Source organism: Dama dama, chromosome X, assembly GCF_033118175.1.
Source record: "Dama dama isolate Ldn47 chromosome X, ASM3311817v1, whole genome shotgun sequence".
NCBI classification, from domain to species: Eukaryota; Metazoa; Chordata; class Mammalia; order Artiodactyla; family Cervidae; genus Dama; species Dama dama.
Window position 1 is genome coordinate 26,661,812 of NC_083714.1, and position 27,861 is coordinate 26,689,672.

Here is a 27,861-nt window from a genome sequence, read left to right on the forward strand (position 1 = left end):
TCTCCAGTTGAAACTGCATTCTACAAGTTACATGTGTTTACTTAATTCTAGCTATTTCTAGCTATTTTTAGTCAGATTCTTCCCCATGGAGCAAGTTACACTTTGGGAGACACAGTCTTACTTTCAAACCACTGAAGAAGCATCTGCAGGGGCTGTGAAGAGGACCCAGCTGCTCTATATTGCTGCAAGAAGTTAGATTCCCTTTGAATGACACTCTGCACCGGCAGTTTCTCTTCTCAGCTGATACATGGATTGAGTTCCAAAGGGAGACGTGTAATGTGGCCCGTATACAGGTAGCCTGGGAACGAGAACTGGCCCATGAAGTCCATAGGCTCTGGCATTGCCCACCCCCCGGCGTGTTCATGGCTCTCACCGTCTCAGCTCCAGAGTTCAGCGACACACGTTTCCTAATCACTCCCATCTGAGATTCCACCAACAGAGATTCCACCAACTCCATCCCCAGGTGGCCATTCAATGGGACTCCAGCTGGATGGCAAGGGGGGATGAGTTCACATGGAGGCTTGAAGGGTCAGGAGAGGAGGGATGCATTGGGCAAATAGAAGAAGGAATAAGATGGGATTTTTGCAGGAGGCAATAAGGAGTGAGGACATAAATGTAGATCAAACCAGTACTAGACTTGGAACAAAGCATGGAGCTGCGGGTGTGAGGTGGTAAAGAAATATATTTGAGAGACTTCCCTGGTAGTCCAGTAGTTGGGACTCTGCCCTTCTGCTGGGGGCATGGGTTCAATCCTTGGTCAAGAAGCTAAGATCCTGCATGGCCAAAAAATAAAATAAAAAAACAAACAGCAACAACCCCCTACCCCAAAAAAAACCCTATCACTTAAAAAAATACATTTGACTTAAAGATCCACAACATACATGCATATATTTGATAACCAAAACAAATGTTTGATGAAACAATATTTACCCTGACTACCTGGATACATTTTGACATTTTTCTATTTTATTTCATTTATTTTTTTAAAGGCTAGGTCATGACTCATTACACTGATTTCATAAACCCACTAGTGGGTTGTGCCATGCAATTTGCAAAACACTGCTGTAGGGAAAGGAAAAGAAGATTAGTTTTCCTTTATCTTTCCTTTCTCCCTTATCAATCATGTGTGCTGGCCGAGAACAAGTCAGAAGGGAGGTTGAAAAAAATGGGGACTGGGATAAGAGTGGTGAAGGTAACAGAGAGGGAGAAGTGGGGAAGAAACGTGAGGTCTTGCTGTCACTGGGCCAGATGTGAATGCCCTAGAAGGAGGTCCTATGGAAGGGAACTTGAGAGAATTTCACAGCTCCAGCATCTAGCATGATACCTGATACTGTTCGATATAATGACAAAATACCTGCTGAATTGATACACGTAAGTTAGAGGTTCTATGAATATTCAAGTCTGATCAAAACACAGTGAATATCCTGCTTTTCTTTTTGGTCTAATTAGTGGGTGTATTAGGAGTGATATTTTTTATCAATTTTTTTTAGTGCAATATAGTTGATTTATAATGTTGTGTTAGTTGAAGGGCACAGCAAAGTGATTCAGTTATACATACACATACATCTGCTCTTTTTTAGATTTTATTCCCCTATAGGTCATTATAGGGTATTGAATGGGTTTCTCTGGTGGCTCTGCTGGTAAAGAATCCACCTGCAATGTGGGAGACCTGGGTTCAATCCCTGAGTTGGGAAGATCCCTTGGAGGAAGGCATGGCAACCCACTCCAATATTCTTGCCTGGAGAATCCCCATGGACAGAGGAGCCCAATGGGCTATAGTCCATGGGGTCACAAAGAGTCGGACAAGATTGAGCGACTAAACACAGCACAGAGTATTGAATAGAGTTCCCTGTGCTAATCAGTAGGTTCTCAATAGTTACCTAGTTATATATATATATATATATACACACACACATATATATACACACACACACATATATATATATATACACACACACACATATATATACTAAAACTGAACTGAACTGATATATATATATATATATATATATATATATATATATATATATATATAGCAGTGATATTTATTTAAACTTTAAACTGTCAAAATTGTTTCACATTTTGCCTAAAATAAGTTATACCTCGTGATTAATAAATAGGTTCTAACTCACTGGAAACACACACACAGTGTAGATCAGAACCTACCTTTGGCAAATAGCAGTGTTGCCTGACTCTCAGTTTGAATTAATCTCATAAACCAATCCACACATGTACCCCTTCCAGACCACACTGGTCATTGAACAGGGAATTTCACCACCCCGGGCTTCCCTGGTGGTTCAGATGGTAAAGAATCTGCCTGCAATGCAAGAGACCCAGGTTCAATCCCTGGGTTGGGCAGATCCCCTGGAGGACAGGATGGCAACCCACTCCAGTATTGTTGCCTGGAGAATCCCATGGACAGAGGAGCCTGGCGGGCTGCAGTCCATGGGGTCGCAAAGAGTCGGACATGACTGAGCAACTAACACACACTGTTCATCCTATCCCAGATAGGTAGATGTTTCAAACTTGGCAGCAGGCAATGGATGGGACAATCGAAGGCAGGAAGACTTTCCAGGGACCTTCCAACCACACTACAAGGCAGCTACCTGCTCTGCCTACACATTGGCAACTTCCATGAACTGTTAAACAATGCCCCCCACCCCACCACAAAAGTATGAAAGTTGCTAGTATGATGCCTAGAACAGAGTACTGAATAAATGCTAGTTAAATTAGAATCTAAAACACAGAATTGGGTAGGTGCAGTAGGCAACTTGAATAGGACTTACTAGACCAGCACTGTGTTGATCATGGAAATGTACCATGTCACACTCATTGGCCAGTACATGTAGCTGTGAAGCACTAGAAATATGGGTGGTGTAACTGAAAAACAGAATCTTTCATTTCACTTCATATAAATAATTTTAATTCAAATAATCACATGTGGCTAGTGGGTACCAGATCAGACAAGACAGGTGTGGACAGTCACTAAACATAGGAAATGCATTTTGAGCAATTACCTGTCTCTCATTAGTGCCCTGGTTAAAAAGCTGGCTCTTTTTCTAAATTAGCCCGGAGTCCTGAAATTCCTCTCTTCCAAGAGATGTCCTTATTTTTTTAGGACAAAGGAAAATGAGGGGACTTAGGGGTGCAGGTATTGGAGGGTTTTGTTCTCAGACTCAAGCTATGGTACCCATAGTTCCCAATCAAAGTGCCATTAAAATAGAGAGTAGTTGGATCCTGTAATGTCGTGCAAGGGCCACTGATTGTTGCCTGCATGTCAGCCCTGTGTTTGACAGACAGCACTGACTGGACTTCTCTGACACAATATTCCACGCAGATCCACTGTCCTCCCAAACTAAGAGCAGAGAGTTATTGTCCAAAATCCAACCAGTTGAATTCAGGTTAGAAAAAGTGCCTTTAATTTAAATTTGCCCTTTTTTCCTAGAGAAAAAATGGGTTCCTTGCTCTTCAGGCTGTTGGCACATATTTGAGGGAACTAAGGCTGTATAGATTTTTTTATGCAGCAGTAAGGTGAACTGTTTTGTATAACTACCAATCTGGGTATTGTGAAGATGGCTTTTCAAGAGTTGCTTCCCATCAGGATTGCATTTGGGAAATCTTATAAGGCCGTTTACAGTATATTTAAAGTCAACTAGGAGCCATAGATGCTAAGGACTGTAGATCCCAGGAACTGATCAGATATCAGTTATTCTACTCTTAAAATGGAAAAGCCATTTGCTTTCTGACAACAAAGGGCAACAAATCAGTTTTCTGACCTTAGGTAATGACACACTGCTTGAGATAGAGGATAGAAAGGAGTAGTTGCCCAATTATTCTGGTGCTTCATTCTTTACCAGGAAGTATTTCTCTGTCTATTCTTAGTTTCCCTTTTTTTTTTTTTTTTACTTCTGCCCCATAAAACTCAATAATAACTAGTAAAGATGTATGGTCAGAGATAATAATACCAGGAGAAAAGAAAATCATTCCAGTTATTTTTTTTCCCTGAATTTCAGACCTGTGAAGATGTCTGAAGAACAAAGATCAGTAGTAAGAGTTATTTATATTGCCTAAACTGTAAGAGTATTAAAGATACTTTTGGAGCAGACTGAAGAATTCTACCTGGTGTACTTATTAACCTAGTTGTTGTCATTCTGGAAACCATAAGGGTAAAGAATAAAGTAGCATGGCAATTGATTCTGTCCTTGACCCTCTCTTCTTCAGAATTTTCGCCAACAATTTGGATAATGCCACCCAAAGCAGGCTGATAGAAATTTGTAGATGACATGTAACTGGAAGTGATAACGAGTAATCTTGTTAACCAAATCAAGATTTAAAAGACTGGGTCAAGGAGACTCCCCTAGTAGTCCAGTAGTCAAGACTCTGTACTTCCCCTGCAGGGAGCATGGGTTCAATTGCTGGTTGGGGAACTAAGATCCCACATATCATGCAGCATGGCCAAAAAAAAAAAAAATTTAATTTGAAAAAAAAAAGACTGGGTCAAAGCCATAAGGACATTTTAAAAGGGGGAAATGTGTAAAAAAAAAATTTAACAGCACATATCCAAGGTTAGGGGAAGCCTGGCTTGGCAGAAGTTCCTAAACAAAATACCTGGGATATAAATTCAAGACAACAACATAAGAGGAGGTTCCATAGAATTCTACAGTGGATGGGTAAAAATAAAATCAATGCTATCCTAGGCAGGACTGATAAATACATGATGTCTAGTCCAAAATAGGCAGTGAGAAGGCATCAGTTCACTGTCTTCTGAATGGGTTCAACCTCACTGGCAGTGTGGTGCTCAGTTCCAGACATCCGTCTCTTAAGAGTGACACTTAAGAAACTGAAACACGTCAGGAGGAAGGTGGTCAGAGTGGTGAAGGCCTGGGATCTGCGACATACATCTGAAGTGCCAGGAGTGATTAGCCTGAATAAGAGAAGGCACAGGCAGGTGGGAAATACATCTTCAGATGTTTGAAGGCCTGCCATTAGAAGAGAGAGTAGATATTTCGGTAAGCCTCAGACAAAAAGGAACCTTAGGTGGTGAAAGTTACAGAGAGGTAGATATATGCTCAATGTAATAAGGAAATGTCTTATCACAAGAGCTATCTAAATGTAGAATGCACTACTTTGGAAAAAGTGGTGAGCTCACCATCAGCAGCCGTGTTCAGGATGAGATGGAATGCCCACCTGTCAATCAAACTATAGCTAGCTAGCTAACTAATCATCGCTCAGTCGTGTTTGCCTCTTTGCGGCCCCATGGACTATATAGTCCATGGAATTCTTTGGGCTAGAATACTGGAGTGGATAGCCATTCCCTTCTCCAGGGGATCTTCCCAACCCAGGTATCGAATCCAGGTCTCCCACATTGCAGGCAGATTCTTGACCAGTTGAGCCACAGGGGAAGCCCAATCAAACTATAGAGGGGCACTTTGCATTGTAAACACCTATAGGGTGACCCTGGCCATCACACTCCACATTGAGAATGTGGTGCTAAGGAATTCAAACAGAATGGCAAATAAAAGCTTGTCTTGCTGACTGATAGTGGACCTAAACGATTTATTATGTTTATATGGCTTTGGTTTTAGTTCTGAAGTATTCCAAGCATGCATAACAGATAACCATTAATTAACTTTTAAGAATAAGTTTGGTTTAGGGGCCAAGCTCACCCTCCCCTCAGCCCAGCGTATGCTGCAAAATTAAAGACGGTGGCGCTCCAGTGGTATGTGGCATGATATCGAACTTGAGGCTCTTATCTGTCAGTGACAAATCTTAGGGTTGATTCAAATGCATCGTCAGAGTTCATCACTTTCCTGCCCAGCTTTAGAAATTGTTTCATTGACTGTGACTGGATCACTGGATCAATTAGTTTTTCAATTAAGAGTTGTGCTAAAATCCCATGTAAAATGAGTTGCAAGTCAAGACAGGCCCCTGACAACTTTAGATGATTGATGGAGACATGTAGGTGAATAGCAGAGATGGAGGCTGGGAAGAATGAAGATTCTGTTGAGCTATTTGTTATGGAGATGATAAGCACTGGGAGTTGAGAACCAATAGCACTTACTCACTGACACTTAGATAGCAGCTTTTGTAATATTTCAAAGGAGAGTTTCAGCTATTATTTCCATTCTCAGCACATCCCTGTGAAGTGGGCAGGACAGGTATTAGTTCTCCTGGCTGACAAATAACAGACCTGAAGCCCAGTGAGCTAACCGGCCCCAGACCACACAGCAAATTAAGAGACCGACCCATATAAAGACACATTGCAGATTACCCTGGCAGTCCAGTGGTTAAGACTGCACTTCCAATGCAGGGGCATGGGTTCAGTCTCTGGTCGGGGAACTAAGATCCCACATGCTGTGTGGCATGGCCAAAAACAAACAAACAAACAAAACCCACTGCAGTGCAAACATACTGAGAGATAATTTTTAAAATAATATTAAGAGCAGATACTATTTATCAATTGAGGACAAACTTCTATGAGAGCCACATACTTTGCTCATCTTCATTTAATCCACACAACAATGTTATGGGGTAGGTATTATCAGTCTAATGGTTATAGATTTGTAAATGAGGTTTGGAGAGTTTAAATAACCAGCCCAAATTCAGTCATTTGACCTCAAAAATAAACTCCAGTTTTTTCCACATCCATTGCCACAACTCAAATCTAGAACACTCTTGTCTCTCATTTAGACTGTAGGAAAGTATCTCAAATGTTCTCCCTGCTTTTACTGACACCCCCTTAAGTTTACTGTCCATACACCAGCCAGATAAATCTTTTAAAAATATGAATCTGCTCATGGAATAACAATGAGCAAAGTGCTTCCATGATTTCCCCCTGTTGTCCTTAGAATAAAATCAAAATTTCTTACCAGTATCCTACAAGGTCCTTCACAGTTGGGTCCCTGCCTCTTACCAGACTCTTCTTGTAGCTCCTCCTTATTGGCCACACTTCAGTCAGGCTAGTCGTCTTTCAGTGCCTCAAGTACATCAAATGCTATCCTCCATCTGGGTCTCAGAAAGTGCTATTTTCTCTGCCTGGGATGCTCTTCTACTCTCAGGCATCAGCTCACATGTCACATGGTCAGATATCTGTCCCCTTGACCTCATCTAAATTAAAGTCACCTTGTCACATAGCCTCATAGCACTCTAATACCTTTCCTTCTTAGTACTTAGAACATGGTAATTACAGATCGGTATGATTCTTTTATTACTGTTTGCTTCCAATACTAGATTGTAAGCACCATGAGGACAGAGGTCGAATCTGTTTTGCTCACTGCTGTATCCCAGCACACAGACAGTGTTTGTCACTCAAGAGCACTCAACATTTCATTTGATGAATGAATAAACAAAAAAATTTAAACTCATGAGCTCCAGCCCTTAACCACATGTCTTGATATAAAAGGGCCTAAAAAGCATCTCCTTACCCCAACCCAACTCAGCACATCTCCTGCCATTTCTGACATTGCTAGGGAAGGGTAGTTTGCACTTAAGAGTTGAAAAAAAGATGAATGTTCCAAAATATGTGTGTTCATATGTTAATGTGTACATTTGCAAGCAGCTATATTCAAGTAGGATCAAATGTTGATAATGAGTGTTTTCTTTGCCAGCATTGAGATACATGCCATGTAATTGCAAAAATAACTAGTTAGACTGTCAGAAGGCAAGATACTCCTGAGAGCAGAACAAAATGTTCAAGAGAATTAACCCAAAGATGATAATTAAACCATGGAATCATCAGCTGGAGAATGGGTTGACACCTTGTTCTGACTTTGGAACCTATAAGCACCCATCTGTGGTTACTGGAACCCAAGACCAAAGGATGTTCAAGCAGACTGGAAGGCTGATCTGTATGAACCCAGAGAAAGGATGAGCTGGCTTCTACCCCACCCCAACCCTTCCTTTACCTAATTCTTCCTCTCTTACATCCCCAGGTTAAACATGAATAGTCAATTTTAGGGCAAGACCAGGGAAGTACCCACCTATATAGTGGACTTTGTAGAGTCCGCACTTCCTAATTTTCATCATTAAAATAACTGATTTTCATCATTAAAATGCCTCAATATGCATGCCTTTTCACTAGGGTAAAGCCTTGTTCTCTGTGGACAGGGAGTCATAACCAAATCCTGTGGATATCAGAGGATGGAGAAGGCAGATGGGAACAGGGTGACAATGCTGCCAAGGGATATTTGCTGCTATTTTCAGGCATTTAGGGGTTTCCCTGGTGGCTCAGCTGGTAATGAATCCGCCCTGCAATGTGGGAGACCTGGGTTTGATCCCTGGGTTGGGAAGATCCCCTGGAGAAGGGAAAGGCTACCCACTCTAGTATTCTGGCCTGGAGATCCATGGACTGTACAGCCCATGGGGTCACAAAGAGTCAGACATGGCTGAGCTACTTTCACTTCACTTCACTTCAGTCATTTAGGGTTGTCACAATTGGTGGGTGGTGGTAGAGCTGCTGACATCTAATGGGTAAAGGCCAGGGATGCTGCTAAATATCGTATAATGCACAGGGCAGTCCCCACAACAGAGAATCACCCAGCCCCAAATGCCAATAGCGCGGTGGTTGAGAAGGAACAAATCTGTGATGGTGCATGGGAGTGAGAAATAACGCACTGAGTGTGTGATTGCCATGAAGGCCTCTAGGTGGCGCTATTTTACGAGAGGTCAGAAATGTGGATCTGGAACTCAGGAGTGTGTCTGAAGCTAGAGGCACCTATTTGGAATTCATTCACATGAAGGTAGTGAGATGAGACCCTCCCCCTTCTCTGCCTGGCACATACCAGGAACTCCACAAATACTTGTTGAATGAAAAAGAGAAACCTTTAGAGTAAGAAGAAAAGAGGGCCAAAGACAAAAATGTTTGGACACATTTTCATCAAGGTGATGGACTAGGAGGAAACTGAAAAGGAGCCATAAGGATGGAAGAGCCAGCAGACTTTAATGCTCTTGAAAGCAGAGAGGGAAATTTCAAGGGGGAGGATGTGGCCAACAACGTCAAATGCTGCTCAGCAGTCAAGTCAAATGATGTCAGTGCACAGCGTTGGATTTGGCAGTGAGCAGGTCATCATCCAACTTGAGAGAGCAGGTTCAGTTGAGTGATGGGGCAGAAGGTAGGTTGCAGATGCAGAGGGGTGCTAGGTCCTCATCATCCCATCATTAGTAATGATGGTAAAGAAGGAGTTGGAATGATGGCTTCTGGAAGTGGCAGGGATTCAGGAGGAGGTGGAATCTTTTAGCAGAGTTTTAGCCTGGCAGGAAGAAAGCAGCCTAGTAAGAATAAAGGCACACACTTGAATAGCTAATAGCCCTTATGGATCTCTTGAGTATGTCAATTGTATTTTTGAGCTTCCTATAAAAGTAAGCAGAGGGCATGTGGAATTGGGACTCGATGTATCATGTGGCATTCAAGAGGCCCAAGAGGTAAACTGAGGTTCAATTTAAGGAAGCGCTCCCTTGTAATGAGAGCTGCCCTACAAGGAAAGCGCTGCCTGTGAGTAATGAGCTCCCATGTCACTGGAAGTATTCAAAGAGAGGTAACACAGCCTCACGGGAGGTGGGTCCTGTGCTGAATTGGAAATTATATTAGATTCTTAGTATCCAAACTTCTGGACTTTTTAGATACATAAATGTTTTAAGGGTGTTAAAAGGGTGAGTGGAGTATAGATTGATCTAGAGAGTCAGCAACATTTAACTTTTGCTGTGTTAAGTGTATTATTTACTACTATAACAAATTACCACAAATTTAGCATCTTAAAAAAGCACAAGTTTATTATCTTCCAGCTCTGTAGTTCAGATCAAGGTGTTGGCATGGCAGCATTCCTGTCCAGAGGCTCTAAAAGGGAATTCATTTTCTTGCCTTTCCCAAGGTAGACACCACCTACTTTCATAGCCCCCTCCATCTCTATTCATAGTTGTGGCTGGTCAAGTCTTTTTCATATCACATCACTCTGTTACTGACTCTTTTTTCAACTTCTGTCTTCCACATTTACGTTGGGCCATGCAGATAATCCAGGATAATCTCACTATTTTAAAGTCAACTGATTAGCAACCTTAATTCTATTGGCAGCCTTAATTCCTCTCTACCATGTAACCTAATTCACAGATTTTGGGGATTAAGACATGGACATCTTTGGGGACACAATTATTTGGTCTGCTGCAAAGAGGGCATATATATCCATATAAATTCATATATATACATACATATATATGTGTGTGTATATATATATTTGAATGTATATATATATGAGTGGTATCATAAACGTCATCATTATTTCAGAAAAGAAAGGACTCTACATACAACACTCAGACAATAGAAATGATACAGAGAAAAAGACTATTTTTCCTAAAAAAGAACAGTTGTCAACCTTCCCCCAACACACACACACACACACACACACACACACACACGGATATTTCACCAGACTGGAAACTTCACCGTGGACCAGCATCATAGCTTTAGAAAATACTGGACTCCATGATCTTCCATCTCTAAGCTTCCTTGATCCCCTGGAATTCAGTGTACTGTGGTATTATTACCTAGAGAAACTCCTTGTGGTATATCTCTACTGGTTCCTCCATAGCTATGTTTTTCTTCTTCCTGCTTGTTTCAAATGTGATCATTAAGTCAGCAAGAGACTTCAGTTTCCTTTTTTCCCCCAATTCAAAAGGCTATGGAAAGTGTTCTGTAAATGATATGGAATATTGTTATTCTGATCTTTGGGATAATCAAGTTGTTTGACATTTTTGTAATGAGGCCTTTTGAAATATGGGTGGTGTAATTAGCTGCCACACTGTACATTCTCAATACCTGTCCCGACCCTACAGACTTGGGGACTATAAATAAAAGTGTGACAGCTGGCTCCAGCCTTGCTTGTCACTCAACACCGAGGGGAACACAGCCGGTGAGCTACACTAGAATCCCCAGGAATCCAGAATGTAGTCAGAAATGACGTCTTCAACTAGAAGAATTTGCTGTTTTGCTAGGAGGAAGAGATGGAGACAGGTATTCTTAGCAAGCAGACAATCATGATATTTCATACTGGGAAGCCATGGAGGCCCCGAGTGGAGACAGCATTTTACCAGCACAAGGGAATTATATAGGGGGAAGAGTCAGAGGACAAAGTCAAATTAGCAGGGTTCGTCCTGAACCCATGACTACCCAGAAGCGACCCAGGAGTGAGAACAGGAAAGAACACTGAAGAAATGTCTAGCAAAGATGAAAGAGAAGAAAAACTGGGCTTCCTGGGTACTTAGTGTGAAGTCAAGGGCAGTGGTTGCTGCAGGAGGTGTAACCTGATGGGGTCAACAGAGTGCTAAGTAAAGAGTTGGCAAGAGAAAAGAAACACAAAATAAACCATTTAGTTGCCAAGTATATGCTAAGCACCATGTATTTCCCCTGTTCCATTTCCCCATTCATTTACTCCTCACTCCATGACAATAACCAAGTCACATTTATAACTAAGACATACTTTACCTTTTACTTATCTCATTTCTTACCCTCTTTTCCCCTCACTAGTACACATGTTTTGGGAGGACAGGATCAATTTTCTCTCCTGTATCTCCTATTACCTATAATGGTACCAGCACATAGTAGATGCTCCACAACTATTTGTTGCATGAATAAATAGCTAGCATTAAGCGAGTATCTCTTACATGCCAGGAACTGTTATAGATAGATGCTTCCCATGAATGGAGTCATTTTGACTTTCACAACCAATGCTGAAACAGGCACTATTATCTCATTTTTACAGATGAAGAAACTGGGTCGGAAACAGAGATATTAAATAATTTGCCTAATAAGTGATGAATTCAGGATTTCACCCTAAAGGATCCAACTCTAGAACCTGCCTTCATAATCTCTATCCTATACTGAGGCTCACAGAGTTTAAGTCGTGCAGCCTAAGACTGGTAGAGCCATAACTAGAAGTAAAGTCCACCTGCCTCAAAAGCTTTTGCCCCTTCCTTTTACGCCTCATGGCTTCGTAAAGACTGCCAAGACAGCTATTTCTTCCATTGTTATTTTACCAGGGACTAGTCTCCTGAGATAAATACATGGGTGTGGTTCATTAAGGATTCAGATAAAGATAACACACATTGCCCCAAAGAATCACAAGTCCCCAAAGATCACCCACCAATCTGCCACCTGTTCTCACTGATATTTGAGGCTGGAGGGAACTGAGAGCAGCAGCTGGCAGATGAGTCACGGGAAACCCCTGGTGGATCCGTCTATGCGGAGAGCTAGGTATTATGGGTAAGTCACTTTCACGCCAGGCAAATCCTGACCCATGCTGCCTGAGATAGCACTGGAGTAGGGATGGCGTGGAGATGCTGATAAAGCAATTCTGAGAGACTGGTTCATAATTCACTGCATGACCTTGTGCAAGACACTTCCTCGCCTTGTGTCAGTTTCTTTAGGCTAGGGAGGCATCAATGGGACTCTGTGTTGAAGCAGAAAAGATATTCACTATATCTCTTATCTACTGGACCTTGCCACATAAAAGTTCACCTGGAGAAAAGATTCTACACTAAAAAATTTGCTTGAAAAGACAGTGAATGACCGAGTATTTAAGTTTCTTCTATTTCAAACATTCTAAGGACCTAGAAACATAGACACTATCCCTTGGCTCAGCTCAGTGTACTATTCAGCCCTACTTTCTGCAGCCAAGAAGGGACCTTCTGCCCCACTCACAGGTCCCTTATGCCCCAGCTTCCCTCAATGGCTATTACCCCTGTCCTCGTGTGGCAGTTGTCTTCCCCACTGGGCCTTCTGCTTATGTTACTTGCACATGTTGAGACACAGCAAGTATAACTATGCACAGTAGTATTTGCAGGACAGCTGCACCTCTGTTTTATCCAAAAGGAAGATGAACCTATTTGCAGGCAGGAATAGAGAGGCAGATGTAGAGAACAGACATATGGACACAGGGTGGGGAGGGAAGGGTGGTTCAAACTGGGAGAGCAGCATTGACATATATATGTTACCACGTGTAAAATAAATAGCCAGTGGGAAGCTGTTGTGTAGCACAAGCTCAACTCGGTGCTCTGTGATGACCTAGAGGGGTGGGATGGGAGGGTGGGAGGCCCCAGAGGGAGGGGATATATGTGTACATATAGCTGATTCACGCTTTGTACAGCAGAAACGAACATGATACTGTAAAGCGTTTATACTCTAAGAAAAAAAAAGGAATAGAACACTTACTGATTTTTTCCTAACGTGCATCTTGTTGATGTCCATCGCCATGTGTCTGCCTGTTAGACCACAGTAGCTGAGTGTTCTCTGAAAGGTGCCACTGATCTACAATATAATACTCCTAGGTCTCTCACCTGAGCCAGGCCGAAGCTGTAAGCTTAGTTTGGAATTTTTTAAATTGTCACTGGGCTCCCTCACACCTGCTCACTCACCCATTTTTAGAAGATCTTCCTGAGTCTTATCCTACTTGTCATTATACATAAGCTTAAAGATTTCACTGGGTGCTCCTGCCTGGAGTCTGGGTTTCACATATACAACATGACTGCCTTCTTATCAAGTTTTAAAACAAGCAAAAATAGCATTATGTTGTTTAGGTGCATCTGTGTATTTCTTTTAGAAAACCAAGCTAATGATAAATTTAAAAATTCAGTGTAGTAGTTACCTCAGGGGGAGGGAGAGAATCAAAACAGGAAGATAGAACAGAGGAAGAAGACATAGGTAAAACTAAGTTATTAGTAACATTATGATTCTTGGGTTGAGTGATGGTTCTGAGTGTTCAATGTATTTTAAATAAATAAATAATGAAATGTCCATGTATAAACTAGTAATGATTAATTCTGCACCCACGAGGTTCAAAAACAATGATTATAAGAGCAATGCAAGGTTTTATTTAAAAAAAAACAGAATCTATAACCTACTTTAATTTTCTGTTTCTTTCCAATACACCAGGGGCTTTTTGAAACTCTAAGAGGATCATAGCTCTATGTTTGTCTCTCTCCAAGTATTTCTCCCTCAATTATTGCTCATAATTTTGCCTGGTTGGGATTTCTTTGTTGAAAAATATGTTGCATTGTATGCTAGTTGGTATAGATCTAAGAATGACTGGCTACCTCCTGAGTCATTTTGGATGAAAAGCCACGATTGCTTATTCCAGTCTTCCAGCCCCATGACTGTTAATAAGACTGGATTCTTTCTAGGGCTGCCAGATAAAATTCAGGATTTTCAATTAAATATGAATTTCAAATAAGCAAGTAATTTTTTAGTATATGTGTGAATTTGAGGCATATTTAAACTAAGAATAATTTCTTATTTATCTGAAATTCAAATTTAATTGGACATTCTATTTATCTATTTTCTAGTTATATAAATATAGATTTAATATATTTTTATTTGCCAAATCTGGAAACTCTATTTCATTCAAGCCAATAAATACTGTCCAATGTCACTGTTTGTTTTGGGTCCCAGGGAGTGTGAGTTTTGGAGTTGGACTCAGGTTCAAGTCCTGGCCCCTCCACTTAAGAGATAGAACATTTTTTAGTCTCAGAATTCTTATCTATTAAATAGAAATGATAGTAATACCTCATGAGGTTGTTGGGAATATTAAAAGAGATGATATGTATGTTTAGCACATGGGCTGGTACCTACTAAGAACTCAGTAACTGTTATCATTATTGTTGTCAATGTTATACAGAAGATTATGTGTATTGGCCAAGATTCGACCTAGTACTGCAAAACTCTACATTGACAGGATGAATTTGGAAATGGGACTCTCCTTCATGTCTCCTTCGGTGATGATTAAGACAAAGTGCCATCTAGCCACTTTGTTTTTTTTTTCAGAATACTTCTTTTGGCCCCATGTCATGATATGCTCCAGGTTCATTCTCTAGTTGATTTTTCCTTTTAATATAAAGGCTTTTCTTGCATGTGTTTGGAGGGCACTTAGAATTCCCCAAGTTGGAAGCAATTGTCTTCCCCTAAGGAGGCCCTTGAGTGACTGATAATCACCCTTGAAATGCTACCTCAAGCCAATGAGCCATGAGTTTGGCTGATAAAAGGGAGCAAACCCTTTACATTCTCTTCTCTGATCCACCCATTCCCATCAAAACTGAACCTATCCATTTTCTTACTTGTCCTGACATCTAATCAGACATGTTAATAGCTAAAAAAACCTTTGTAATTTGGGGGAGGGGGCCCCCAAGCCATAGGCTTTTTTTCATAACTCGAAAGCTGAAAAAGTAAGCCTAACGTTGGCTTCCTAGCTGATAAGGGTGACCAAGCAGGGGCCCTTAAATCACACCACATTATCAGCTGCCTGTTCTGCCTGCTTCACATGAATGGAAGGGAGCAGTAGTGCAAATAATCTGAAGATCATTTCCACTTGGTTTGGGAATGCACCACATGGTGCTGTTGTAGCTGATTTGCTTTGCTAATTTTGTTCTACTTACGCTAATATTGAGATTGGTTCCCATTTTTTAAGCTCATCTGGGCCTGAAGAAGGAAGATGTAGTGGTGTGACCCATTTTGAGATGGAGGAAAACTCACCACAATCGTGAGGAGGACATGAACATTCTGGGTGTGGGCTACCAGGTCTAGAAGATCAAATCAAAAGGATTAAGATAGAACTTTACCTATTACACAGGGGCAGAATCGGCCCACCTACCCCATGGGCACTGAAAAGCCAGTATTCCCAATGACCTGCCCAGAATCTGAAATTCTCCTCATTATTAGTCTACATAAGAGGTGTCCATCATAACATAACTAGATAGGTAAAGCATTATGTAACCTAAGAAGGGGCTTCTCAAGTGGCTCAGTGGTAAAGAACTCGCCTGCCAATGCAGGAGACACAAGAGATGTGGGTTTGACCCCTGGGTCAGAAAGATCCCCTGGAGAAGGAAATGGCAACCCACTCCAGTATTCTTGCCTGGCAAATCCCATGGACAGAGGAGCCTGGTGGGCTGTAGTCCATGAGGTCACAAAGAGTCAAACATGACTTTGTGACTAAACAACAACAACCTAAGAGGAGTAACACATTTCCATAGAAGACACATTTGCACTTCATCTGACTAAATGACCAGTCACTATGTTACCTAGTAGAAAAGCACTGCAGGGGTGAGACACAAGATTATTCTATTGGGTTGGCCAAAAAGATCATCTGCGCTCTCCCATAACACCTTCTGGAAAAACCTGAATGAACTTTTGAGCCAACCCAATACCTTGATGGGGCCTGGGTATCCTAAGAGGCCCCTGGGCAGCTACGGTGGAAGTGTGGGAGCGCTTGGTGCCTTGGGGGTGAGCTGGGAGGTTTGCTGAAGGAGGGTAAGACAACCTTCACCTCTTTGCTTCCCACATTCCTCTTAGTTTCCTGCTCATGCTGAGATTTCTCTCATAGAGAAGATGCAACTGCATCAGATAAATTCTTCCCTTTCTTCTCCTTTTCCTGCTGGGCAACTGGATTTTCCAAGGGCTTCTAGAGACTTCAGCAACCACTGGTTTTCTGTCTGTCTTTTAGAGTCTAACTATGCACTGTATTTCCAACCCTGCAAGCTGCAGCAAAGGACCATGAAGTTACTGAAATGTCTTTCTCTTTTTCTCATTGCAGTCTGCTCCCAGTTCTCAAGAGGGGTGTATGCCATCTTTGGATTCTATGACCAGATGTCCATGAACACTCTGACCTCCTTCTGTGGAGCCCTGCACACATCCTTTGTCACGCCCAGCTTCCCCACTGATGCAGATGTGCAGTTTGTCATCCAGATGCGCCCAGCCTTGAAGGGCGCCATCCTGAGTCTTCTGGGTCACTACAAGTGGGAGAAGTTTGTGTACCTTTATGACACAGAAAGAGGTAAGAAGAGGCATCTGCTCTCCTCTTTGAATATTCACGTAACAGTGGTATTCAACCTTCCTCAACTCACGCTTGTCCCCTTCTCTTCCAGCAAATAAAATCTCATATGCTTTTAAAACTGTATTATTCAAAATGAATTGAAGAGTAAGGCCAAAAAAAAGAATCAAAGCAATACTAATTTTAGAATCTAATTTTTCAAATTATACATGTCCTCCCATCCCAAACTTTGAAAAGGGGTTTCAGATTATCTTCCTGGTTGAATCACTGTTGCTGAAAAAGAACCCTGCCCCCTCCTCAAAATAATTGATCTGGTCTAAAATACACAAAGCAAAAGTGGCTTAGTCTAAAATAGAGAAAGGCCTAAGCTGGAAAGTTTTTGCAGAATTAATCCAGCCAGAGACCACAACTATCCCCATTTCATAGATGAGAAAACTGAAGCCCAAAAAGGAAAAGTGCTTTTTCACACAGTAGCTTAACCCCAAAGCTGGGTCTGGTGGCAATGTCTCTGGCTTCCAGATCACATTAGGCTTTCAGATTGTAGGGCCTCAACAACTAGCTGATGGAAATAATGAATGGAGACTGGCTAAACTGGGTTTGGAGGATGGATAGATTTTCTAAGAGTTAGACATATTATATTGAATCTATTCATGACATATTATATTGAAAGAGTCTCAAAAATCAGGGGTCTGATCTTGAATAGTATCCAGTTAGGTATACACATCATAGTGCAGCTAAACAGACTCCTCTAAAATCTAGTTATCTTTGAGGGCTTTCTTAGTAAAACCAGGGAATCCTATCACCATCAGATTCTAAAAGACAATGTTACCTTATCACTTGTTTGCCTATGCCCCTGGTTATATGCAGGGAAGGGCTTGCCAAGTGGTGCTAGTGATAAAGAATCTGCCTGCCAATGCAGGAGACACAGGAGACCTGAGTTCAATCCCTGGGCCAGGCAGGTCCCTTGGAGAAGTGAATGGCTACCCACTCCAGTATTTGTACCTGGGAAATCCCATGGACAGAGGAGCCTGGTGGGCTACAGTCCATGGGATCACAAAGATTTGGACACTAAGTGACTTAGGACACATGCATACGCAGGGAATGGCTGTCTCTGACTCAGGATTTTCTGACTCAGAGAAAGAAGGAGCAAATGGAAGACCTCTCTGAGGGATCACTGGAAATGATGTCCTTATAGGTAACTTAACTTGAAGGGCCATTTTGTTTTTAGGAATCTAGAGTGCTCTTCACTTCACCCTTATTTTGATAGATCATCAAACCCTCTCAGGAAACACTAAGGCCTATATTTGCTTACGGTACTTACCTCCAAAATATTATCAAATTTCATGAACCTGAAACAGGAGAGCAGAGTTCTAGTCCATCCTCTGCCATTCACTAGCTCTCTGACCTTAACCAACTCATTGAGGCTTTCTTGACCTTGATCTCCTAACCAAAGTTATGTCCCTTCTTAATGTAATATGCTATGACTTTTAATATTATACCAGACTTGGGATACTTTGAATCTTATTACTAATCCAGCTTACATATTATCAATTAGTCAACCAATCTATAAGGTGTTATCCACCCTCAATGGTTTATTCAAATCTTGTGATACTTGCTTATATAATACAATTCCAGTGGTGGTAGACAGAAAAAGGACATTAAGGAAACAATTCATGAACAACTTTCAGAACAAAGTATCAAACTCAGTAGCAAATTAAGTGGTACACTACAGATTCTGATTGTTGTAAGACTTATGAAAAAGTAACACTCCAAGAAAGTAGAATTTTCAAAGGCTGGCTAGAGGAGCCAGGCCTTAAAGGATGTATAAACTGTGGACTGGAAGAGAAGAGGGAGATAGAATTTGGGGAAGAAAGAAAGAACATGAACAAAGGGCAGAATCAGAAAGGAGTACCCTGTGTCCTTGCACATCTTTGCCTGACTAGGGTACCAAAATAGTTTAAATGTTCTAATTCTCAATTTGCTAAATTTTAATGCATTTCCTTTCTTTCAAACCCTGAAGATGAATTAGCATATTTCCATGTATTATATACAGTAGAATCTAGTGCCTAAAAATCTAATTTTCAGAACTAAAATTTGTAAATTGGACAACTCTCTCCTGAAATTTTTTAAAACTAAATATCAGTTCTGCTAATACTTTTTGAAAAGCAGGAGACACAAGTTCATGTATTCTCTCCTCATCTCTCATGACCCTCCTTTGCCCATTAGCTCTCCATTGGAGGAAAGGAAGCAAAAGTCCATCTCTCATTCTTCCATTTTTGGCCGTGCTGGGCCTTTGTTGCAGTGCACAGGCTCTAGAGCATGTGGGCTCTCCAACTGTGGTGCATGGGCTTCATTGCTCCACAGCATGTGGGATCTTAGTTTCCCGACCAGGGATCAAACCTGCATCCCCTGCATTGGAAACATGAAGTCTTAACCACTGGGCCACTAAGAAAGTCCACATCTCTATTTCCTAATCCTGCATCTTTTTTCTCAAATCATCTCATTAAATAATTTGTTCAGTTCTGTGGTCTTAGAACCAAATGAAACCTTTCTGACTCATGTGGGTTCATATTTTTTCCTCTATAGCCATTTAGCTGGTGGGATTAATCTGCTCTAAGAAGTAATTTTCTAGAAAGTTTTATACTAATTTCCCCCTTAGAAAGCCTTCTTAAAACACTGCACACCACAACCTGGGTCCAAAATTTTCAATGGTTTTTATTTGCCCACATTGAAAAATAAAAGCAGTCTACTCCTCAAGACATAATTATGCCTCAACCAACTAACAAACCTGTTGTCTTTATGTTACCTGATGGGAAACGTCCACTGCAGGCTACGCCCATTTTCCACTGTTGCCCAAATGTGCCAGAACCATGCTTGCCTCAGCAACTGTCCTTCTACTACTACCTGGAATTCTCTCCATCTTGATTATGGAAATTCTTCCTGCCTATCCTTCTGTTTTTCAAAACCCACTTCAAACTCTACCTCCTCAAGGTAGCTTTTCCTGACCACTCCAGTGCACAACAATTCATTCATTCAATAGGTGGTGGGGTTAAATTGCCGAACAGGATAGCCATGTCTCCTGCCATTATAAAGCTTACATTCTAAGCAAGGAGATAGAGAAAAATAAGTAAGCAAAGAAATAAAAATAAGCAACAATTTTATATTTAGGTCAGGTGCTAGGAAGGAAACAAAGACTGATACTAATCGATAGGACATAATCGTCAAAGGAGTCTCAGTGACAACCTCATGAAGAAGGAGCATTTCAGCTGAGAACTAAAGACTTAGAAGGGAACAGTCATGTGAAGGATAGAGGGAAAGAGTTTTTAAGCAATGAAAACAGCAACTGCAAAGGCCCTGTGGCAGGGAGAGCTTAGTATGTTTGAGAAACTGAAAGAAGACAAGTGTGGCTAAAGGGTTGTGAGGAAGTGGAGATGAGAATGAAAACAGAAGTCAGATCAAAGCCATGGCATACACACAGGAGCCAAGATAAGGAATATGAATTTTATTGTAACTACAGTGGGAAGTCATTGGAGGATTCTGAGCAGGGGAGTCACGTGGTCTCACTTAAGTTTCTATAGGTGAGAAATGATGGCAGCTTAGATGAGGCTGCAAATGGAGAAAAGTAGACAGGGTTGAAATATATTTTGGACCCAGAATCAACAGAACTTGGTGACAGATTGACTGTGGGATGTGAGGGAAAGGAAGGATTCGTGAATGACTGCTAATCTTTTGGCTTGAGAGACTGGATGATAAGGTGACGCTATTTACTGAGGTACTGAGGGCAGGAGGAGAACCAGTTTTAAGGAGCAGAGATCTTGCACACCTCTGAAGGCCCCCAGAACCCTTTTGTCCATGTCATTCACTTGGCACTTATTTTCTTTCTGTTGTTAATTCACTGGGTCTGCTATTGACCTTCCCAAGTGCTTCTCTCCATTGTGATAGTAGAGCATTGCTTAGTCCCCAGATTGAGACTTTGTGCTTACCCAGTTCCTAGCACAGGCCTGGGTACATACTTAGTGTTTTCCCAACTCCACTAGTGATTCATCCAGAAGAAGGCCATGACTTTTTTTTAAATGTTGGACTGAAAGAGACAGAAAAACTAAGAATGGAGGGAAGAAGGAAGGACACAAAGGAAAGGAAAGAGGGAGGGAGGAAAGAAGAAAGAAAGAAAACGGAAGAAAGAGAAAACCCAATTTGTAACTCACACTCTGTTGTATGGTTTGCTAAAATATTCAATAGTATGTCTATTCTATATTTTCTCTTTTTTCTACAATGATCATCTATTGCTCCAGTAATAAACATTATGGGGAAAATTACAACTGCAAAGTATAATTTTAGAATTTTTAAAATTACATAAGAGAGAAATGGAAACTGGAGAGAGACAGAAGGGAGCACCTATAATTACAATCAAATAAGCTAAATATACAAATGATGTGACTCCACTGTATAAGGGCAGAGATGAGCGAGGAGCTGAGAAATGGGTTAAACATTTGAGGTCATTTAAAATATTTATAGCACAATCAGGGTAATTTTATCTCTGAAATTGTGAACCACTGAGTGGATTTCAAAGCTTTGCTAGGTATGCTTTGATTTCTGTCTGCAGAGTAAGGTCTGGTTTTTTGTTTGCAGGCCATCACCTTGCTTAGTTACTAAAATAACCACCTTGATTTGTTAATGCAAAATTGAAATTGATGCTCTTGGGGCTATCTACATCAAAAGTCAGTTTTTGGAAAAGTTATGAGCTTTACTAATTATGATATACACCCTCTTTGTACCCTCTTCTCTATACTGACCCTTTTTTAAGGCTACACTGCATGGGGATCGTAGCTTCCCGACCAGGGATCAAACCTGTGCCCCCTAAAGTCAAAGTACAGAGTCTTAACCACTTCCACACCATTTTTACTTTTTTACTTATCCAGGGCTCCTCACTATGGCACTTACTTACACCTGTCCTCCCTGGCTTGGCATCTCTGTCCTAACCAATCCCTACACCTGCATAAAAGTGCTTCCACTTTGCTATTAGACCTATATTTTGGGTGCAAGTGATCTAGCTCTCTGTGGTGCTAACCTTTCCCCCAGAACAGCAACACGTTTGAGAACTGCAGCCAGACTCTCTCGTGCACCTGACAACTCTCCTTGGCTTCAATGGACACAACCCACAGAGATGAAAGAACCTGGCCCAGCCTGTGGCTCTCAGCTTAGATAATGAGATAATAGCTCCAAGTGCCCTTTGAGGCAACTAGTCCCTACCTCCTTGCCAGTGTTCAATAAACTCCTGCCGTTTCCCATTCTCCACCTGAAACTCCCTACTCAGTTCCCAGGTAACTCTCAGAAAGTCACCCGCCTTCTCACAGACCTTTCTGTTTGCACTAGAAGTTTGTGGCAAGAACACGGGCAGTGACAACAAGTAGCCCATCAGTCAACAAACAATTACTGGGTGTTGCCTAGTGCTCAGCTACAGGCAGTATTTAAGCAGAATTCAGGTCCTGCCTTTGAGAATTTGAGATCCTGTTGCTGAAACAGTCATTTATCTCAGAGGCCTGGAAAAATTCATTTTTAACCCAACTTCCCCCCCCCCCCCCCCCCCGCATCCACCAAGAAAATTTGCATTCATTAGAGCAGGCACCCGGTGAAAAGATTAAAGTGTTGCCAAATAGCTAAGAAGGTGGGAAAATGTTAAAATATCCTGAAGGGTTTGAGAGGTAAAGAGATTCTCCAAGACAAGGACAAAGAGCCTTTCTCCAAGGACCATGTTTTTTTCAGATTGGCTAGATTTTAACTCTACAGAGAGGCAAGCAGAGCTTCAAACCCTCACACCTTCCTGTACATTGTCATTTACTACCTACTTATATAACCTGGCTTCATCCCTGTCATCCAGTTCTTCTTTCCCAAATAAGGCACAAATCCTCTCACTGTGTGTGTCTCTCTCTGTGTGTCTCTCTCCCTTTCTACACACACACACACACACATGCACACACACACATGCACGCACACATACACATCCCAGTACCAATCCTTGGTACAAAACAACAGATCCCAATTTTTGTCATCATCTTTATTATCTTAGTTTGATAAAAGCAGCTGCCATTTTTAAGCACTTATTACATACTAGGCCCTGAGTTTGTGAATGATCACATTTAATCCTCATGGCATCCTTGCATCTTTACAACAGAAGGAAACCAAATTATAAAAAAGATGAAATAATGGCTCCTAGGGATCATACAGCTTAGCGTGCCAAAGTAATGAAACCCAGGATTTCGAGCAAAGCCTGCCACATTCCACAGCCTGTGCGTATTGTTCACTGGGCTGCCATATTGCCTCCCACACTTTTAACATTGACATTATGACGAGCTTGTCCCCTAGTATTCCCTTCAGCTATTCTTAAAAGGAACTATTATCTAGAACATCCCTATCTTAGTCACCTTTCTGGGGATGAACTCTAGCTGTCCACTTCTTTCTTAAAGGCTGATGTCTACAAATGAACACAAGAGCCTTTGGTCCCAGAGTCCAAGGAATCCAGATAAGCAGTGGGTGAAAAATCCAGGCTAAGAGGCAGGTGGGGAGCAAAAGTGGTAAATGCAGCCAGATAGGTGGCTTTGCCCATGGTGCCCACTCGTAGAATGCTGTGGTGGGGACCTAACTCCGAGGTGAGTCTGAACTCACAGATTTCTCTCTGGGGCCAAGGCCATTTCCGGAGTCCAGAAAACATCTGGACTTGCAAGTCATCATCACTAAGGGACTGTTTTTGGTTGAAAAAGAAGAAAGCAGAGAGACTGATGATACTGGGTTGGTCAAAATGTTCACACAAGTTTTCCATAAGATGTTACAGGAAAACCTGAATGAACTTACCAGTCAACCCAACAGATTCTACCATGGTTACTTGGCAGGAAGTTTAAAGAAAGTAGCAGGAAATAAATTTTTTAAAAGACAGATTATCAAGAATTTTTTTCTCCTTCACTGTAAGAACTGATTAAAGGGTGTGCAAAGGTAACAGATGGCTCCAATTCTAGTCATGTCCAGTTGCCTTCTGGGAACAATGAAGCCAAAAGAGCTGTTATTGAAATTCAAGCTACTTTTTACATCTGAATAAATCAGGTAACGCCAGAGAGTACATTATCTGTTGAGAGACAGATACTAAATTCCCCTGTTTGAGCAGCAATAATCGGGGCTGACAGTACCTGAGACATTTGGTAGTTTCTGCAGCCTGCCTAATCTATTGTGATGAGGCTTCAACTATAGGAATATCTCAAGGGTCTGCACAATAATAATAGTGAATGACTATTTGGACTGGATTATGAATAAAAGACTGTACATATGTCTATAATGAGAATTTCATTGAAAATGAAAATACTAAAGCTGTCATATTTTTTAATACTTCGATTTGCACATCCTTGACTGCTTTGGGGCATAAAGAGGAAAAGTGTCGAGCAATTTGTTGTCAGCTCTTGAAATAAATTATCATTTAAACGCTTCCTCTCCACAAAGGTTATTAGCTCAGTAGCTTGTTCCTGGGGGTGGACCATCAGTTGAGGGGAAAAAAAAAAAATCACAAGACATTCAACTACCCTTTCAAAAGCAGAATATTAGTTACTGTGGAAATTGTTCTCTCGGTAGCTTAACATATTCCACTGTATCTCTCCAATGCTGCAGATTAGACTGCAGTGACTATTAATAAATACTGTCATATTTTACAGCTGTCATGCAAAGCTGAAAAAAGGCTTCGCTGTGATTAGATCCTGTTTACAGTAATATTTCCAGCTCAGACTCAGAAAGGCAGTTGTCCTATAAAGGTATTTTCCATAAGTAGAATATTTCTCCATCAAATGACACGACTAATTTGAATGTAGTGTTAACTCCTTGGTGGCAGTGAATTTGAGACTGAATTAACTTCGCAGCCAGAGATATATTCCTCTCCAGAGACACACTAAGCTGAAATGTCAAATTTTTTCTCTTGGGTTGTCCTTCATCTTCAAAGCAGTGCTTGGAGTAGTCCACTCCTCCACAGGAGAATGCACCCTCACTGGTTGATCTACCTTCTTTTGCCCCCTCCCTCTGGTGACTGATTGCGTTGTTTGCAAGACGACTGGTCAGGATTTAGGAAAGGAATGACACTCCAGTGGGCTTGCTGGAAATTCTGCTTCCTGAGCTCAAATGGCACCGTGAGTGAAAGAAATAGATGTGTAGCCCCCTAGCATGCCGGAGCTGCGTGGAAGGGTATTCACATCTGAGAAAGGGAGGTGACAGCTGGCAGGGCTGCTTTTGCTCTGACCTTCTGCTGCTTTTCATCAAGCTCCTTGAGGAATTAACCCTCACTAAGCTGAATATCTAGCTTTCAATGAATGCGCGGTCCTTACACCATCAAGGGGTAGCAGACATGTCCCATTAATTCAGGGGGGAGCCTGAGAGGTCTTTGAGAGGCTCTTGCAAATGTCCCTTGGGGAAGAGACAGACTGTAGTGTAGATCTACAACTGTGACTTTTGAGGTTCATCTCCCAGAGCCCCCTGAGACAACCATTCAAGCCAGGGCAGGGCTGGCTATGGAAGGGAAATGAAAGAATGCCTGTTATGTCTTTAGCACCAAGCTGGACACGGTAACATACTCAATCAACTTTCCCTCTTATCATTTTAACAGTGATCCTCCATGCAGAGGGAGTGTGATTTACCCCCCTGCAGGGGACGTTTGGCAATATCTAGAGACATTTTTCATTGTAGGTAGAGAACAGGAGGGCTTCCCTGATAGCTCAGTTGGTCAAGAATCTTCCTGCAATGCAGGAGACCCCGGTTCAATTCCTGGATCAGAAAGATCCGCTGGAGAAGAGATAGGCTACCCACTCCAGTATTCATGGGCTTCCCTTGTGGCTTAGCTGGTAGAGAATCTGCCTACAATGCAGGAGACCTGGGTTCGATCCCTGGGAATGCTGCTAAACATCCTTCAGTGCACAGGACAGCACCCCCACCCCACCCCCAAAGTTGTCTGGACCGAGATAGCAATAGTGCCAAGGTGGCAGCAGGGTCAAAGGACAAATGGCTGTAAGAATTCCTCAAGGGGGTGGAATGAACCCATCTTATCTCTTACTGTACCTAGATTGGTGTGAGGAGTTACATTCAGTGGAAGGTGGCACATTTAGCTTTGAAGAACTTACTTTATGGTCAGAGTGACAGGATAGGATCTATACACATGAAGCAAAGATAAATACAAAATAGCACAAATGAGAATTTGGATAGTATGCATTTGTGAGAGTCCAAATAAGAAAAAAAAGAGTTCACAATAAGCAAGCTGGACCCATCAGAGAAGGCTTCATGGAAGACCTTAAACATCTTTCTGAGCCCACCACCCAACTGCCTTCCCTAGCAATAATCTTGCTTTGATGGCTAAGGCCGAGTAGGTATCCAGACCCAAAACAACATGGCATTCTCATCAATGTTCCCAAACGTCAGAGCTTAGGGTGAGCAACACAATTAAAAGAAAAACCAAAAAAGGGAACAATGTTCCTTTTACGAAATGGAAAGCAATTACAGAGCTGTTGAAAATAGGCAGTAAACAAAAGGAGGGAGGGAAACGCTGGCAATATTCCATTTTCCTAACTAATCCTGTAGCAAAAGTGCAATTTGCCACAAAATCCACAGCGCTCGCTCCCTCTCCCTCACAGTCAAACACATTGTTTGGCATCAGCACAGCTACACGGGATGCCTTAGCCATACCTGTCAGGAGCCAGGAAGACAGAATATGCTGGTGGGGAGGGGCAGAGGTTAAGGGGGAGCACCTCCCCACAGTCTCTGTGGAGCACCCTCATTCAGGGGGAAAGAGGGGCGTGAGTAGAGCCTACAACACTCCCAGTCCTCATGGATCCTTTCCAGTCAATAAGTTGCCAGTGTCGACCGCTGTCCTGCTTTGTCGACTCCACAAACGATCTGATTAATTCTCTGGTGCTAACTGCCTCAGCAGGCTTTCTCGGCAGTAGAACAGAGGCTAATTAAGATCACGTCAGGCGAGGAGGCTGACAGGTTATGTTCCTGGGCCACGCTGAACTTGCACAGGGTGCTTCAACTTCAACGCAGGCAGGCAGGGCGCGGCCAGGCACCGATTCCCTAGCAGGCCTCTCATTTATTTCCGCCGAGTCCTGCGTCAACCGGCCTCCGTTTTGTCAAGGATTTACGTCCTTCTTGGGGTAATTAGCTGCCACTGTGTTCACTTTGAATTGCATTATTTCAGCTTCCTTTCATTTGAATTTTTAATACGCCTGTAAATAGAGATGACGATTAATAGTGGGGTCATTTTCCCTCCTAAATCACGTGTGTGTGTGTGTGTGTGTGTGTGTGTGTGTGTGTGAGGCAGAGAGAGAATGTGACAGAGACAGAGAGTGTGTGTGAGAGAGAGAGAGTGTAAGAGAATGTGTGTGGGGGGTGGGAGAGAGAATGTGGTGACTGAGAAAGTGTGTGTGTGTGTGTGTGTGTGTGTGTGTGTGTGAGAGAGAGAGAGAGAGAAGGAGAGAGAGAATGTGTGTGACAGAGACAAAGACAGAATGTGTGTGTGTGAGAGAGAGAGAAGGAGAGAGAGAATGTGTGTGACAGAGACAAAGACAGAATGTGTGTGTGTGAGAGAGAGAGAAGGAGAGAGAGAATGTGTGTGACAGAGACAAAGACAGAATGTGTGTGTGTGTGTGAGAGGGGAGAGAGAGAGTCAGAGAATGAGTATGAAACAGAGACAGAGAAAGACTGTGCGTGTGTGTGAGAGAGAGAGTGTGTGTGTGTGTGTGAGAGAGAGAGAGAGAGAGTGAGTGAGTGAGTGAGTGTGTGTGTGTGTCGTACCAGCATATAGCCCATCGAGGTGAGTTTAGGACAGATAAAGGAAGCCTTACTTTTCACAGCAGGTAGAAAATGGAAGAAACATATGGAACTCATTACACCGAGTGGTGGATTAGACTGAAAATATAAATAGCTTCCCTCTCCCCCCAAATAAAGGCTTAGATGAATTCATGGATGACAGACCCATAATGAGTTATTACGGGAAAGAGATGTTTGGAGAGTTCTCTAAACTGAGGTTGACATACATTGC

At 42.0% G+C, this 27,861-nt stretch overlaps 1 protein-coding gene across 1 annotated transcript in view; it reads left to right on the forward strand.

The window, feature by feature from the left end:
• GRIA3 (glutamate ionotropic receptor AMPA type subunit 3) overlaps window positions 1–27,861 on the forward strand; it is a 292,780-nt gene that overhangs the window by 58,566 nt on the left and 206,353 nt on the right. Inside the window, exon 3 of the mRNA XM_061136405.1 lies at window positions 16,569–16,808. Within this exon, the coding sequence (XP_060992388.1) occupies window positions 16,569–16,808 (240 nt within the window). The remainder of the gene's footprint in view (window positions 1–16,568; window positions 16,809–27,861) is intronic.